General features: G+C 39.3%; 1 protein-coding gene across 1 annotated transcript in view; it reads left to right on the forward strand.

Moving 5' to 3' along the window:
- The first annotated feature begins 359 nt into the window (after window positions 1-359).
- Window positions 360-15,435, forward strand: part of ITGA4 (integrin subunit alpha 4) — an 80,251-nt gene continuing 65,175 nt past the window's right edge. Inside the window, exons 1-2 of the mRNA XM_054479296.2 lie at window positions 360-1,136; window positions 1,481-1,602. Coding sequence (XP_054335271.1) covers window positions 940-1,136; window positions 1,481-1,602 — 319 coding nt within the window. The 5' untranslated portion in view covers window positions 360-939. The remainder of the gene's footprint in view (window positions 1,137-1,480; window positions 1,603-15,435) is intronic.

Here is a 15,435-nt window from a genome sequence, read left to right on the forward strand (position 1 = left end):
CCCAACCTCTCTGTTGGGGTCAGCCACAGCCTAAACCGCCTGCCGTTCAGCCTGAGTGGCTGCTGCTCGCCTGCTCACGCATGCAGCCCGGGCTGCAGAGGAAGTGTGGGGAGGAAGGAAGTGGGCATAGAAGGGTGCCGAGATGTGGGTTTTGAAGAGAATAGCCATAACGTCTTTGTCACTAAAATGTTCCCCAAGGGCCTTAGGCGAGTTTTTTTGTTTTTTTGTTTTCAATTTGTGGCTCTTGATAATTTATCTAGTGGTTGCCTACACCTGAAAAACAAGACACAGGGTTTAACTATCAGCGAAAGAACTGGACGGCTCCCCGCCGCAGTCCCACTCCCCGAATTTGTGGCTGGCATTTGGGCCACGCCGGGCCGGCCGCAGAGGCTGGGCGGTCACAGCGAGGGGCGCGCAGTTTGGGGTCACACAGCTCCGCTTCTAGGCCCCAACTACCGTTAAAGGGGGAAGCCCGTGCCCCATCCAGGTCCGCTCTTGCTGAGCCCAGAGCCATCCCGCGCTCTGCGGGCTGGGAGGCCCGGGCCAGGACGCGAGTCCCGCGCAGCCGAGGTTCCCCAGCGCCCCCTGCAGCCGCGCGTAGGCGGAGACGGAGCCCGGCCCTGCGCCTCCGCACCACGCCCGGGACCCCACCCAGCGGCCCGTACCCGGAGAAGCAGCGCGAGCACCCGAAGCTCCCGGCCGGCGGCAGAAACCGGGAGTGGGGCCGGGCGAGTGCGCGGCATCCCAGGCCAGCCCGATCGCTCCGCCCGCGGTGGGCCGACTTCCCCTCCTCTTCCCTCTCTCCTTCCTTTAGCCCGCTGGCGCCGGACACGCTGCGCCTCATCTCTTGGGGCGTTCTTCCCCGTTGGCCAACCGTCGCATCCCGTGCAACTCTGGGGTAGTGGCCGTTTAGTGTTGAATGTTCCCCACCGAGAGCGCATGGCTTGGGAAGCGAGGCGCGAACCCGGCCCCCGAAGGGCCGCCGTCCGGGAGACGGTGATGCTGTTGCTGTGCCTGGGGGTCCCGACCGGCTGCCCCTACAACGTGGACACTGAGAGCGCGCTGCTTTACCAGGGCCCCCCCAACACGCTGTTCGGCTACTCCGTCGTGCTGCACAGCCACGGGGCGAACCGATGGTGAGTAGAGTTGGACTGATGCGCCCTCAGCAGCTCAGAGCGCCGTGAGAATGGCGCCCTAGGGATTCCCTGCCAGATTCAAACTTTCCTCCCTCCCAAGGAGGCAGGAGGGAAACGTTGCGAGAGCCAGCTCGCTGGAAATCTGCCAGGGAAACTAACTTATCTTGGGGTGGCAGCGCCCCGGGTGCGTTATGGTGCAAGGTCTTGGAGCTTCGAGTCGGGGGTGGTGGGCGGAGGAGGAGGTGGGGAAGCTGCCCTGCTGCGGACTGCACATCTGTGGCAACAGGGAGCTCAGTGGGCAGCACAGCTCACGTCTGAGCGCACGTGCACGTGTCTCGCTTTAGGCTCTTAGTGGGTGCGCCCACTGCCAACTGGCTCGCCAACGCTTCAGTGATCAATCCCGGGGCGATTTACAGATGCAGGATCGGAAAGAATCCCGGCCAGACGTGCGAACAGCTCCAGCTGGGTGAGTTGGGTATGGGACCAGTAGTTAGTGACCTCCCGACCCCCCATGTGGACCCCACCATAGGGCAAGTCCTGGAAAGATTCACGTTGCCTGTTACTTCTGGTTTAAAGAGCGTAAAGTTTTCAGTTTCAACTCCATCTCATCTTGCCCCCTTAATATAAAAGGGATTCCCTTTCTGTTAATATAGTTCTCCCTTTTCCTTATGGCAATGATTGCAGTACTCTGACAACTATGCTAGAGAAATTTCTTATGATACCTTCTCTTCATCTCTCCCCCTGTCTCTCCGTGTGTAAAGCACATTTTAGACTCTCTCAGCGTATTAAGGACAGGATCCAGCTAAGCCGAGACTTGAGAATTTTATTTCCATCTTTGACCTATCAACCCTCCTAAAGAACAGGCTAAGGGGCATATCAGGAATAGCAATTGGAATTGATCCCATATCCCGTCGTTTAACCTAAAGGCCTAAAAAAAAAAAGTGATAGTTTTACTTAGAATATACAATCTAAAAGAAAAGGAAAATTGGCATCTTCATCGTTAATGTAGTATAATTTTCCATTCCCAAAACCGTCATCCAAAACTCTCATGTTATATGGGTCCATCTTTTTGCAGTCATTTCTCAATGTCTCAGATTTGTGACAAGTTGAAAAATGTGTACTGATAGAGGGGAGAAGTTTCATGTTTCAAAGCCAAAGACAAGTTTGTTGCACACAGACAAGTGGGGAAAGAGGAAGGAATATTAAATAACAAGACCTATCTTGTTCCAAAGTGTTAACTGCTATACATATTGCTTAACTTTTTTCCCCTTAAAGCAACCCTGGGTCATGGTAGACATTGTTCCTAGTTTATGTACAAGGACTGTGGCTCAGAGTTGCAAATACCTTTAAAAGTTACTTAGCTAGTGACTGATAGGTGGGAACTAAAGTCAAGCTAGGGTCTGAATGGGTCCGAAGTCTAAGCCATTTTCTTCCATGTATGCATCTTCAATGCAAATAAAATTAAGTGAATGGTTTAATATGTTGTCTGCTGAGCTGATGGGTCATCTGTAAACGGTGAATAAAATTGGTACTTCTTTATATTTCTTTGCTTTAAATGGACTTTTGAGATTAGTTATAGGATCTTTAACTTCTTTTGTATTTTATAGTAGTCTTTGCTCTTTTTCAAACTGTGAAGCTGGTTCCCTTCATTCGGATGAATTCAGATAGAGTGTAAACATAATGGAATTTTTACTGTTAACTCAGAGCATCTATAAAAGTCTATGAACTGTCTGTAGCATGTAGAATAAGCCCTAGCCTCTTGTTAAGCATCCTCAATACCAGAAATCACAGTAGGAATGCACAAAACATTCACAGACCCATACATTTTGGAATGATTTTGCAAAGCATAATTTTCATTGCATGGGAGAGTTATGGGTGAAGAATTAGTGAGTGGAGCTGACAACTTTAGTCTGCCAGAGGATCTTGGCAAGGTCTCAGGAGGGAGCAATTTTGTTTCTGTTGTCCTGTCATAGTTTCCTGATCCATGACATTATACCTACTGATATTTAGTGCCTACTTCCTGTCTGAATGGACACTGAATCTATTTCTGGATGTCTGTGTTTAATTGGATAAATCATGACATAATACTGTATTAAATTTAAGATAATGCCGGTCAATGGAAGGAAAAAATTGTTTGGGCATGGGTAGCATCGGGGTTTACTGTTCTCAGAGAAATGTAAACATAGTAGATATGTAACAGATATGAATTAAATGAAGATCTTTTGGATGGATGAATGAATAAAAGTGGAGTGAAAATTTATCAACCTGATTGATGAGTAAGATAATTGATTAGAAATGATGAGCCAAACTGATATTTTTAACTTTCAAAATTTTGGCCAATCTACAAGGTATTTACTGAGATTAAAGGAAAAAAGGCAAGATTCCTAGTCAGTCAATGAGTTAAAACATTAATAGTGATAGTAATGCCTTGAGTATTTGCCGAAGAGTTGAATGAAGTTATTTCTCATGTAATATTCTAAAGAATACAGATATCTTTTATTCCTCATGTAAAATACTGCCTCTCTCTATTCAGAATAAATTCAGTGGTAGCTTAAAGCTATAAAATAGGGATTGAGGCTACAGTCTAGAAATAAAACACTAAAAACAATACATTGGTAATAAAAATAATTTAGGATTCTTAGGTTTGTGGGCTATGCACTATTTTGTATGAAGAAGTTTCAAGAGTGTGTGTAAATATAGATAAGCCATCTTCTGTAGAAGAGTGTGTGTGTATGTGTGTATCTTCTGTATAAAACAGCTTCAGTTGTCCTGTTTCAAATGTGGGTGACTAATGTTTCAAAAATGCTTAGCTCAGTACTGACACATAATAGACATTCAAAAAATAGCAGTTCTTCTTTATTGTTTACTTAAATCTATTATCTGTGTGTTATCTGTAACAAGCAGGTTGAGGTTAATAGGGACAATTGATAAACTGAACCAAAAGTTTAAAAATTAAAAGGTAATACATTAAAAGGTAGAAGTTGAAATGAAACACAATGACAAATATTTTGTTGGCTGAAGAAAAAAATGTTATAATGACTAAAGATTGATCTATGATTGCCATGTCAGTAAGATATCTTCTTTCCTTTGGAATACCTTTACTTGCTATCAAGAACCTGAAGGTGTAGGGTCTTCAAATGGTGCCCATCTCCCATGCAATTAAAAATATCCACATAGACTAGTCTTTGAGTCTCTGTAGAATTTCAGATCAATGGTTGATTCAGATAGACTCCTCCCCTCAAAAGAGGAGATCCATATCTCCCCTACCCTACCCTCTGTGGACAAGGTGTCCCATATGGTATATTCATGCCATAAGCAGAAGTGAGCCTGCCCGTTTATCTAGAATGCCCAGGGTGAGAGACATTAGGCATGAGATACCCCTTTTAGGCAAGCAAGTTGACTGCAGAGCCAGCAACAAGAGAGTTGCCTGGATAGTACTGCAAGGTGCTTTTCTTCCTGCATATATATTGTTGGCCTCCTTTTACCTCCCTGACTCCCCAAGAGACATCTCTTCTCTCGCTTCTTTTGTACCAGAGGAAAGTGGTGTGTCTGCCAGGAGGGTCTGGGCCCAGACTTGCTCATGAAGACCATGTCTTAGGAGACCCAGGTGATTTCCACATGTCCACTTTCCACCCAGGCACTCTGCATCATCAGGCTTGTTTAAAGGAAACTTTAATCACAGCTGGTTCCTGAATTAAGTGTCACAAAGAATGACTCAATTAATATAGTTAAGCATAGTCCATCCATGGACTATCAATATTCAAAGAGAACATAATAAAACATAGAAACGATTATAAAATTACACTAAAAAGATGATCTTTATTTGGTTATTCAAGAAACACTCCAGATCTTTCATTACTTTGGAGTTACCACTGAAAGCATTATACACACACTGACTCTCATTTGGGTAATAGTCTAAAGTTATACAATTGCACTATCCAGTATAGTATCCACTAACCACAGGTGGCTTTGAACACATAAAATATGGCTAGTCAGCAATGAGAGGGCTGTAATGTAAATTACATACTGGCTTTTGAATACTAAGTATAAGAAAACTCATTAATTTTTATGATATATGTTGAAACAAACACTTTAAAATTATTGATTACATAATATTTTGGATTTATTAGGCGAAATAAAATTTTAGGTTAAATAAAATTAATTTTATTTTTACTTTTTTAATGTGGCTATTATAAAATTTAAAATTTCCAATGGGCTTGTATTATATTTCTATTGGACAGCACTGCTGTAGAGAAACATTAAGGTCTCTGTGTAAAAATAACACTATCTCTTTAGGAGATGCTTTCCTGATATTTATGCATAAATGAGTAGAACTTTCACTTTCTTTTCTAGACTAAGTGTTCTATAGTTACTGGGCCTTCAAGCTGCCTGCCTGTGCCTCTCTTACAGGAAAGACCCATCTCAAGTTAGTCACCGTTACCCATATTTAGATTTCTTTCTGGGAATTTTATTACCTTAGCCAGCCTCCTGGTTCATATTATATAACCTACTTGAAAGAATTTAATTAGCATTGCATTATTAAACTAATGATTACCTAATCTTCACTTCTACTTGATTCATAGGAGTTATTAGCTTAACATTAAATAGCAAATATCTCACTGTTGAAACTTGAAATATGTTTTTCTTGATAACTTTTTACTTTTTCATTGGCAATGTGCTTTAAATTGTAGCTTATGAAGCTGAGATTGCAGATTGGTCATTTTGAAAAATCATCCTTGAATGAAGGCTGTTATACAATTATGTAGAAAATCAAGACAGAGAGCTTCACTAATAAACTATCAGGTTACCAGAAACAAGTTTCCTTATTTCCTGCAGTTTCCCAAACTTTATGTCCAAAAGGATGAGGTTTCCACCTAATTTGAGAGATGAGGCTTTCTAAATGCACATTAGTTTTTGACTTAAGTTTACTTGGTCACTGAGTGATACACCCAGTGACTTGAAAATATATCCCCTTGGCAACAGTTCTAGGACCAGATGTGGAAATCTATTGCACATGTGGGTAATTTATCCATTCAGTTGTTCATTGAGGGATGCCTAAGGGCCTGAACCTGGGCATACAAAAGAAACCTACTCCTTGTCCCAAAGGCTTTAAAGTTTATAAGATAGGTTATTATAGGAAAGTATGGTGAGATTTAATCTAGGTAAGACAATAAAGTGATGCATTCCTGAGGAATTGGTGTTCAAGTGGAGGAACTGAAAAATAACCAAAAGTTAGCCAGAGGAAGAGGCTATGGAAAAGTTTGCCAGAAAGAGCAAACTGTGTGTATAAAGACCTTGAAGTGTTTGAGAGCACGATGCTTTTGAATAACTAAAAAATGTGTACAGTTGCACTATGGAGTGTGAGCTAAACTGTAGGTTAGACAGGCAGGCAGGGATTACTTCTGATACAACTCTGTAAGTATGAATTTACCCTAGGATATTTAAAACTGGGAAGTGACATGATCAGATTTGTATGTTTGACAGATTCTCAGGTTGCAGGTTAGTGAATGCTTTGGAGTAACTGGGTCAAGACTGAAGACGATGAGGCAGTTGTAGGAAGATTTTGTTATAATTTAGACTACAGATGACAAGTGTCTGTACAAGGACACTGGTAGTAGCAATGGAGAAGAACATGGAGATTCTGAAGATATTTAGGAGATAGCACTTGGTAATTATTGAATGAAAGAGATGAGTGAGAAGGTTCCAAAGATGTTACTGAAGTTTCTAACTTGGGCTGTGACATGGATGATGGTCCAATATACTGAAAAAAGGAAGAGCAGCAGGTTTTCAGGCAAAATGATGAGTTTCATTAGCTTGAGATTCCTGTGAGACATAGAAGTAAAAATCTAGTGATCAGTTCCATGTATGGGTGTGGTAGACACTAGAGAGGTCTGTACTAGCAAATCAGAGGTGAGTAATTGACATAACCCCATTCACCTCCAAGGCTTTGATTATCATCTCTCTGGGGTAAATAGATCAAATGGCCAATGGCAAATTTCTAAGGATTCCTACAGTTTGAGAAGTGGTTAGAATAGTGCTGCTCAAGTCTGGCTGTAACTTAAATTCTCATGCAGAGCTTTAACAGTTCTGGTGGCCCATCTCAAACTAATAAAATCTCTGGGGTAAGTCTATAGGGCACCAGTAGTTTCCAGAGGTCCCCAGATGATTCCAGTATTCATCCATGCTTGAGAACCGCTGGAGAAGAAAAGAGGCTGAAAAAAAAGGCTAAGAGGGTGAAGCCAAAGAGGTAGCAAGAAAAATCAGGTCAATCTGACATTAACCTGATTAAAGGAAGAGAGTGTTTTGAGAAGAGGTGAGTAGTTGGCAGTAGTAAAAGTTGCCAAGACGTCAACCAGGGTGGTAAATTATGAGGTCTCATTAGATTTAGAGAGAATTAGTTCATTAGTAAACTCAGTAAGACAAGCTTTAATGGTGAATCCACTGCAGAGGGTTGAGAAGTGGAAACAATAGCAAGTGTCAATAACTTTTAACTGGGTTCTTCCTTCATTAATACATTTTATTGATTACTTGTGTATTGGAAATACACAGTTGAATAAGACATGGTTGAAGCCCTTGAGTAACTCAGTTGAGATGATGGGAGAGACAGGTAAATGGACAATTAATTATGAGATAATGTAATAAGCATGACAATAGACAGGTACACAGTGATGAGAAGAAATGAATGGGAGAAGGCTTCCTGGAGGAGTGAAATCTGAGTAGTGGACCCAGTTCTGACTGGTTTTGAGGAGCACATGTAAGGGCTCAATAAATGTGAAATAATTTTCATCTTTTTTATGTTTGGGCAAAATCCCCTGGGATTTGCTGCACTTTTCAGCCTCATTCCAAAGTGTCTAAGTCTGCCTTGGGTTCCAAAGACTCATATCAGGTAGTTCAGACAGTAACACCTGCTCTTGAAATAGGGAGCTTGGAAATGACTGTCTTTAAAAGCAGGGATTTTTAATTTTGAGATTAGCTGGAAACATCAAATTAGAATATGGAAGTGGACATACAGGTGACAGGTCTGGGCTCAGTGTGCTTGTTCTCAGTTTACCTGTGAGAATTTTTAAAAATCATAGAAAATCTTTTTTATATAAACCACATAAAACACTGTAATTCACAAAAATGTTCAGAAAATAGTAAGATTGTAGACTTAGTTCTAAAAACCCCTTTTATGGGACTCCTTGTGTGCAATGGATTAGACATGTTCTTTTGACATTATGCCCTGTGTATAAAATGCTGGCCAATGTGTACCATCTGTTTGTGAATCCCTTCGAGGTCTACCTCACCACAATACCAGTCTGTTTTCTTGCGGAAGTTTTCTAGAAGTCATTAGACTATCATCATTTTGTCTGCCAGTCATTGTCAATATCACATTTTATCCTTTAAACTCTGCCCAGAGAAATGTCCTTTGATATCTGTAACTCTTCATCTCATTCTGATCCTCCATTGGTCAGGATAATATGATACATTCCTCACTGGTTTTTCTCTCGTATATTTTTAAGCCTTCCTATCTTGCTGACCTCCTTCAATTCTTTCGTTGCTGTCTTTTTTTTTTTTTTTTCCAACCATCCTACCCTGTGAATTCCAAAACCAAGCATAGAACTTTAATACTGACCACCAAGCAGATTTCCCTGGAGTATTTTCTGTTTACATTTTTGTATTTTCTTGTTTCAAAGATATACAAAGTGGCATCCACACATTAGTGATTGTTTTTCAAATGAATTTTTAAATCCAAGAGATTAATTGAAAACCATGGAGGTTCAGAATTTTCTTTCCTTATTTTCTAATGTTACAGGTTTAAATATGCTCTTTTAATAGGTTGTTTCAGAATAGTATAGGTTTATTCAAAATGTCCATATTTGAAAATAATGGAAAAGTACTAACAACGAATTGTCTAGCAGCATCAGATGGTGGTTGATAGTGTGAGTTTTAATCCCTTCCTTCCCCCCTTGCAAGTGGCATGACCTTGGGCAAGTGCTTAGTCATCCCCTGTTTCGGCTTCCTCATCCATAAAATTGGGATGATAATTCTATTGTCTACTTCATAGGGATGTTATGAAAAGTGAGTTAATACATGTCTTTGCATGTATTAAAACTGTGGTACGTAGTAAGCATGCAATAAGTATTAGTAATTAGAGACTACTTTCCCTCTTTAAATTATGCTTACAAAATGTATCAGCTGGGGCACTTTTTTCAGCTTTAGTTATTAAAAAGACTTGTGTACGTTTTCTGTGGGATTTTGAAGAAGTCCTGGCAGAGACCCCAAACCTAAAATCAAACCCACAAGTGACCTAGTTGTTAGAGTTCTGGGGCCTCATGATGACTCAGGATCAGCCCAGATTTATAAAATTGCAACCATAAAGCTTGGCACTACTCTCTGGGGACATTTACCTCTTGAACTCTTTCTAAATAGAATAGAATAAGATAAAAAAAAAAAAGAGCAGAAATAACTGGCTCTTTCAGGCCTACAATTATATAAACTGTTTCTCACATAAATTGAGCATGATTATTGGCTGTTGTGAGATTTTGTTTAGGCAATATGAAAATATGACATTTCAACACATTTTTTAAAAAAACATACTTTGAGAATGGTTTCTAACTTTGATGTTTTGCTCTTTTGACTCTTATTTGCCACTAGACTAGCTGGAGGAAAAGAGTTCTAGAAGTTTAGTACTTTTATGTCCTGTATCACCTCTAAAACCCAAGGATATTTTACTTTTCATTACCCAAAATTATTTTTATTGTAGAATTCATAAACATCATTATCTTTTAGAAACATTGCCACCAGGTTTAACTAGATGTATGAAAACAGTACATAGTTTAATATAGTCAATTACTATATGGATTAGTATTAATGGATTTAGTAAGTATTAGGACTTAAAAGGAAAAACTAAATTAAGGGGCCATTTTAATTAAAAAGCTAGAGACTGCTGATCAATTCTTGCAGCATTGTGAGCGCCCTCTGCTGGCTCAGTTCAAAGCACCATAATGTACCTACCCTGAGGAGCAGAGGCATTGATTATTTATTGATCACCTACTAGGTGCCAGGCATTCTTGCATACACAAGCATAAGTTTTCCTTCATCCTCATAGCCCTGCAATGGTAAATTTTGTCATGTTGTCATATTTGAATTGATTTTCTCACTTTTAATATATTTTTCCTAATCTGAAGTTATGTGAGTGAAGGGATTATATACTTTAATTATTGCTTTTATAAAAAATATCTTGAATGAATGACTCTTCATAAAATATGGAATTGGAACAAGGATCATTCATGTTTCAGGATTAAGAAAAACTTTAGAGTGGAACAATTTGAAATGTATAGGATTTGTCTTACAATGGAATAGAGCTTCAGCTTAAAAAAAAGACAGTTGGTGGAAGGTAAGGGCTTTTACTGCTTTTCTGAAACTTCACATCACATCATGAGTTTTGAAAGATCAGGTAAGTATGTATGTTGTCTTAGTAGCCAGAAAGCCTGACTGAGAGCCCCAGTCAAATGTCTGAATTGGTGGGGAAGTGACAGTACGATGACGCAGGTAGATAAAGCAGACATTTACTTGCATTAGAAAGTCCCAAGCTTTCCTAGCCACAAAGTATGTCACTAGTACTGTCAAAAGTTATATAGAAAGAAGACCTTAGAGTATGACCTTTTCCCTGGTCCTTCTTTCTTTAGTGGAAATGCCAAAATACTGAAAACCATTCTAAATGGAGGAAAAGAGCAGGACAAGATAGGGAACAAGTAAGTGACCTTTTTCTTGAACAAGTGAAAGTTGATTGTACAGTCTGTGAGCATATTTGCTATATTTTATATATTTTCAGCCAAAAGCTTCAGAAAGTGGAATAGATTTCAGTTAATTCATATGTCTGAAATATTTCTAGAGTTCTATTCTATGCTATAGAGTGAAATAACTTAGAGATCAAAGATGTTATTTTTTATTCTAATCTTTCCACTTATGGATTTGGGCAAGTTATTTGATTCCTTTAAGACTCAATTTTCTCTTCTGTAGGATAGAATTAATAATACAGCAATCCTCTGCTACTACTGTGGGTGTAAAATGAGTTAATGGGTATGATTACAGTTCCCCAATAATGATATGCCACATATATTTTATGAGCCAGGTTATATGCTGCATTGCATGTGCGGCTTAATATGCTTACATTAATCTTTAATATGATGATGCCAATAGCAACTAACATTTGCATGTTTTCTCTGCCAGGCTGTCATCCAAGCACATCACACATATCTCATTTACTCCACAGTCCTTGCAGAAACCCTCTGAGATAGGCATCTTCTGTGGACCCCAGCTGATTCTGTCTTAAGTCATCCCACTCACAAGTCATCCTTTGTAAAGATCTTCAAACTCAGAGACTGTTTCCTTTCAGACCATCTGTTACTGTCTTAAAATTGAAGAAAATAATATTTTGGAAGAGAAGTAGGGAAGAGTCATAGTAAAAAGAAAAGACCTCTCCAAAGCTTAGATCCCTGAAAGTTTGGTGGTAATTATGCAGTAGTACATTCTAGTAAAGGATTTTTTTGTGCTGATATAATGTATTTCAAAATTCCCTCCCTCATACATACTGAGTTCCTGCCTACTGCATGTAAGGCACTATCTTGAGCTGTGGGAATGCTGCTGTCAACAAAAGTCAATCTGCCCTCATGGAGGTGACATACAAGGTCAAATATCTAATCTCCCATAGTCCCTGTCACACTTGGAGCAATGACACTAAAACTGGTGATATGAATAATAATGAAAGGGGGAGGAGTAAAGAATGTACTTAACTAGCTTTGTGGTATTTCTTTGATCAAAATTCCTGTTTATTTGCATTTATATACACATTTATATATGCTGATACACATCAGTAGGAAGAAATAAACTGTAGTAAGCATGCATTTTTACATTTTCTTTCCCAAATTAAAAAAAATAGGAAAGAGAAAGGCTTAAAAGGAGATGGTTTTTAATGTGGCTTTGTTTTTTAAATATCTAGTGGAAAAATGCATTCAGCTGTGCAAAGAATTAGTCATTCTAGTTGTTTAAAAGCAGGGAAAATTATCACATGTTAATTTCTGCTGACCTCTTTTATGTTAAACCATATAAAGTACTTTTTCAGTTATGAAGCTGATTTGATTTACTAAGAGTTTAGATGAGTAACATATGAACTGAATTGAAAACCAGATTATAAATCACTTCAGCATGACGTTTGGATAAAATATAAAGATAATCTGAGGTTGTTTATAGTGTTCTGTCAGAGAAATTCATGAGAATTAGCTCTCATGGCAGTTCTAATAATCGTCATTTTTGACCAAATTAGAAATATTGTATTTCTACCCAAAGACAATTTGCTTAACATTTGGTATATCAATAGGTAACTAAACAAAGGGGGAACAAAGGATATTACTTTTATTTTTAAAACAGTAGGTTTTTAAATAATATAATACAAGAAAAGGCATAACCATCTGTTAATACATCAAGCTTGTCCATGTTGTCCAGGATGGCTTTGAATGCGGCCCAACACAAATCCGCAAACTTAGAATGGTGATCATTAAAAAGTCAGGAAACAACAGGTGCTGGAGAGGATGTGGAGAAATAGGAACACTTTTACACTGTTGGTGGGACTATAAACTAGTTCAACCATTGTGGAAGACAGTGTGCCGATTCCTCAAGGATCTAGAACTAGAAATACCATTTGATCCAGCCATCCCACTACTGGGTATATACCCAAAGGATTATAAATCATGCTGCTATAAAGACACATGCACACGTATGTTTATTGCGGCACTATTCACAATAGCAAAGACTTGGAACCAACCCAAATGTCCATCAATGATAGACTGCATTAAGAAAATGTGGCACATGTACACCATGGAATACTATGCAGCCATAAAAAAGGATGAGTTCATGTCCTTTATAGGGACATGGATGAAGCTGGAAACCATCATTCTGAGCAAAGTATCGCAAGGACAAAAAACCAAACACCACATGTTCTCACTCACAGGTGGGAATTGAACAATGAGAACACTTGCACACAGGAAGGGGAACATCACACACCAGGGCCTGTCATGGGGTGGGGGATGGGGAAGGGATAGCATTAGGAGATATACCTAATGTAAATGACGAGTTAATGGGTATAGCACACCAACATGGCACATGTATAGATATGTAACAAACCTGCATGTTGTGCACACGTACCCTGGAACTTAAAGTATAATAATAATAAAAAAAAGATGTTGGCAAGGATGTGGAAAAATGGGGAACCCTTGCCCACTGTTGATGGGAAAGTAAGTAAAACTATAATGGAAAATAGTATGGAGATTCCTCAAACATTTAAAAATAGAACTATTATATGATTCAGCAATCTCACTGAAGGTATATATCCAAAGAAAATAAAATCAATATGTCAAAGAGAAAAAAATATGAGATTTTCTTGCAATTTGTTTTTTTTTTTTTTTTAGCTCATCAGTTATCATTAGTGTTAGTGTACTTTATGTATGGCCCAAAACAAATCTTCTTCCAGTATGGCCCAGGGAAGCCAAAATATTGGACACCCCTGAGCTACATTGTAGAGCTATTGTTCATAAGCCCAACCATATGCTACAACTACCTGGGGGGTTTCAAAAAAATTCTTATGTCTGGTTCTTAACCCAGACATGTCAAGTCTGAGCCTCTAAGAGTGGAGCCCAGGTGGAGGTACTGGTTTCAAACTCCCTTCAGTTGATTCTAACGTCCAGTCGAGGCTGAGTACTGAGTGGAAAAGGAGTGGACGCAGGATCACACAGGTTAAGGGAGAAAAGCTTTGGAGAAGGCCATGATCACAAGCTGATCATGTAGCGGTCTTACCTCTTCTGCTAAGATTCCACAGGCACGACAAAAGAAAAGAGAAGCTGGGCATGGGGGTGGGCACCTATATCCCCAGCTACATAGGAGGCTGAAGTGGGAGGATTACAAGAGCCCAGGAGTTTGAGGCTGCAGTGAGCTATGATCACGCCAATGCACTGTAGCCTAGATGACAGAGTGAGATCCTATCTCTCTAAAAAATAAAAAGAGAAAAAGTCCCAGAAATTAAGAAAAAACCCAGAACACTAGGAGGAATTACAGGATGTTCTCTGAACAGATTCTAGCCTGTAACCAGTACTTGAAAGTTACCTCAATATTATCATTGCTGTTGGGGGCTTCCTCTATGGTAAAAGCAGTGTTAAGAAGTGAAAAGGGGAAACATATCTAAATGTAGTATATGTATTTGCTCACTTATTAAGGTTGGTTTTTCTTTTGTGGAAGAATGATTGTTTCATGACTATTTTCATGAACTTTCTTTTTGGCTGTGCATTCATTCTTTTTACACACATTTTGAATTAAGATATATAAAATAAATAGAAGATGCTCAGTCAAACCATAATAGAAGCTTTGAATTGTTTTTCGTTTACTGACCTTTCCATTTCAGCACCCATTTCTGGGCTGTTTGTTGGGGGTGGGATTATGGCAAAGATACAGTCCTGGGCAAGATGAATGAGGTCACTATTTACTAAGCCTTGGAAGTAGGCCAGAAACATTGTAAACAAATGAATATAGTTAACCCTAACAAAAATGAAAATACTTCTTCCTACAAGATATTAATCAATTTTACCACAATTTCCTCTGAGTGATCGCATCCTGTGTGTCTAAGAACCCTTGAGTGCTGATGTTGAGAGTCATCTGTCAGTATCTAAGAGTGGATTAACTAACAACTGTATAGGAGATATTTGAAAATTAATGAATCAGAAATTTTATCTATATATTAGAAGGCAACTATTGTTTGGAACCATATTGTAACAGATATGAGATTACATCTAGTGGCATTTTGACCCCCCACTTACACACCTACCATATGTTTTTCTATTCGAAATCTCTACTGCTCACGGGTGAATGAACCACATCACTGGCTTCCTGGGAAAGCTCTTCCTACATTTATTCTTAAGTAAACATCTCTTTCTTGTGGCTTCTGGAGGGCTAATTGTTCTCCTGTTTCTAAGAATCATTATTTTTAGCCTAGAATAAGAAGAAGGGAAGGGCATGAGCCACACTAGAAATAAAAGTCCCAGGACTTTGGTGAAACTACATGGGACACATCTTAAAATAGCCTAATGATTTAGTGGCCCTTTTCCCAGAGAGCTGAGAGGCACTCATGTGGAGAGAAAGAAGTTTCAGGGAAGTGATGTTAGTAAGTGAGAAAGTGAGTAGTTTGTGGTGTGTGTAAACCTCAGTGTGAGCCTGGGCAGTGATGACATTGTCATGTTACCTGATGGAGCTAAAACTGAAACAAGGAGGA

The sequence above is a fragment of the Pongo pygmaeus genome, chromosome 11 (genome assembly GCF_028885625.2).
Source record: "Pongo pygmaeus isolate AG05252 chromosome 11, NHGRI_mPonPyg2-v2.0_pri, whole genome shotgun sequence".
Lineage (NCBI taxonomy): Eukaryota > Metazoa > Chordata > Mammalia > Primates > Hominidae > Pongo > Pongo pygmaeus.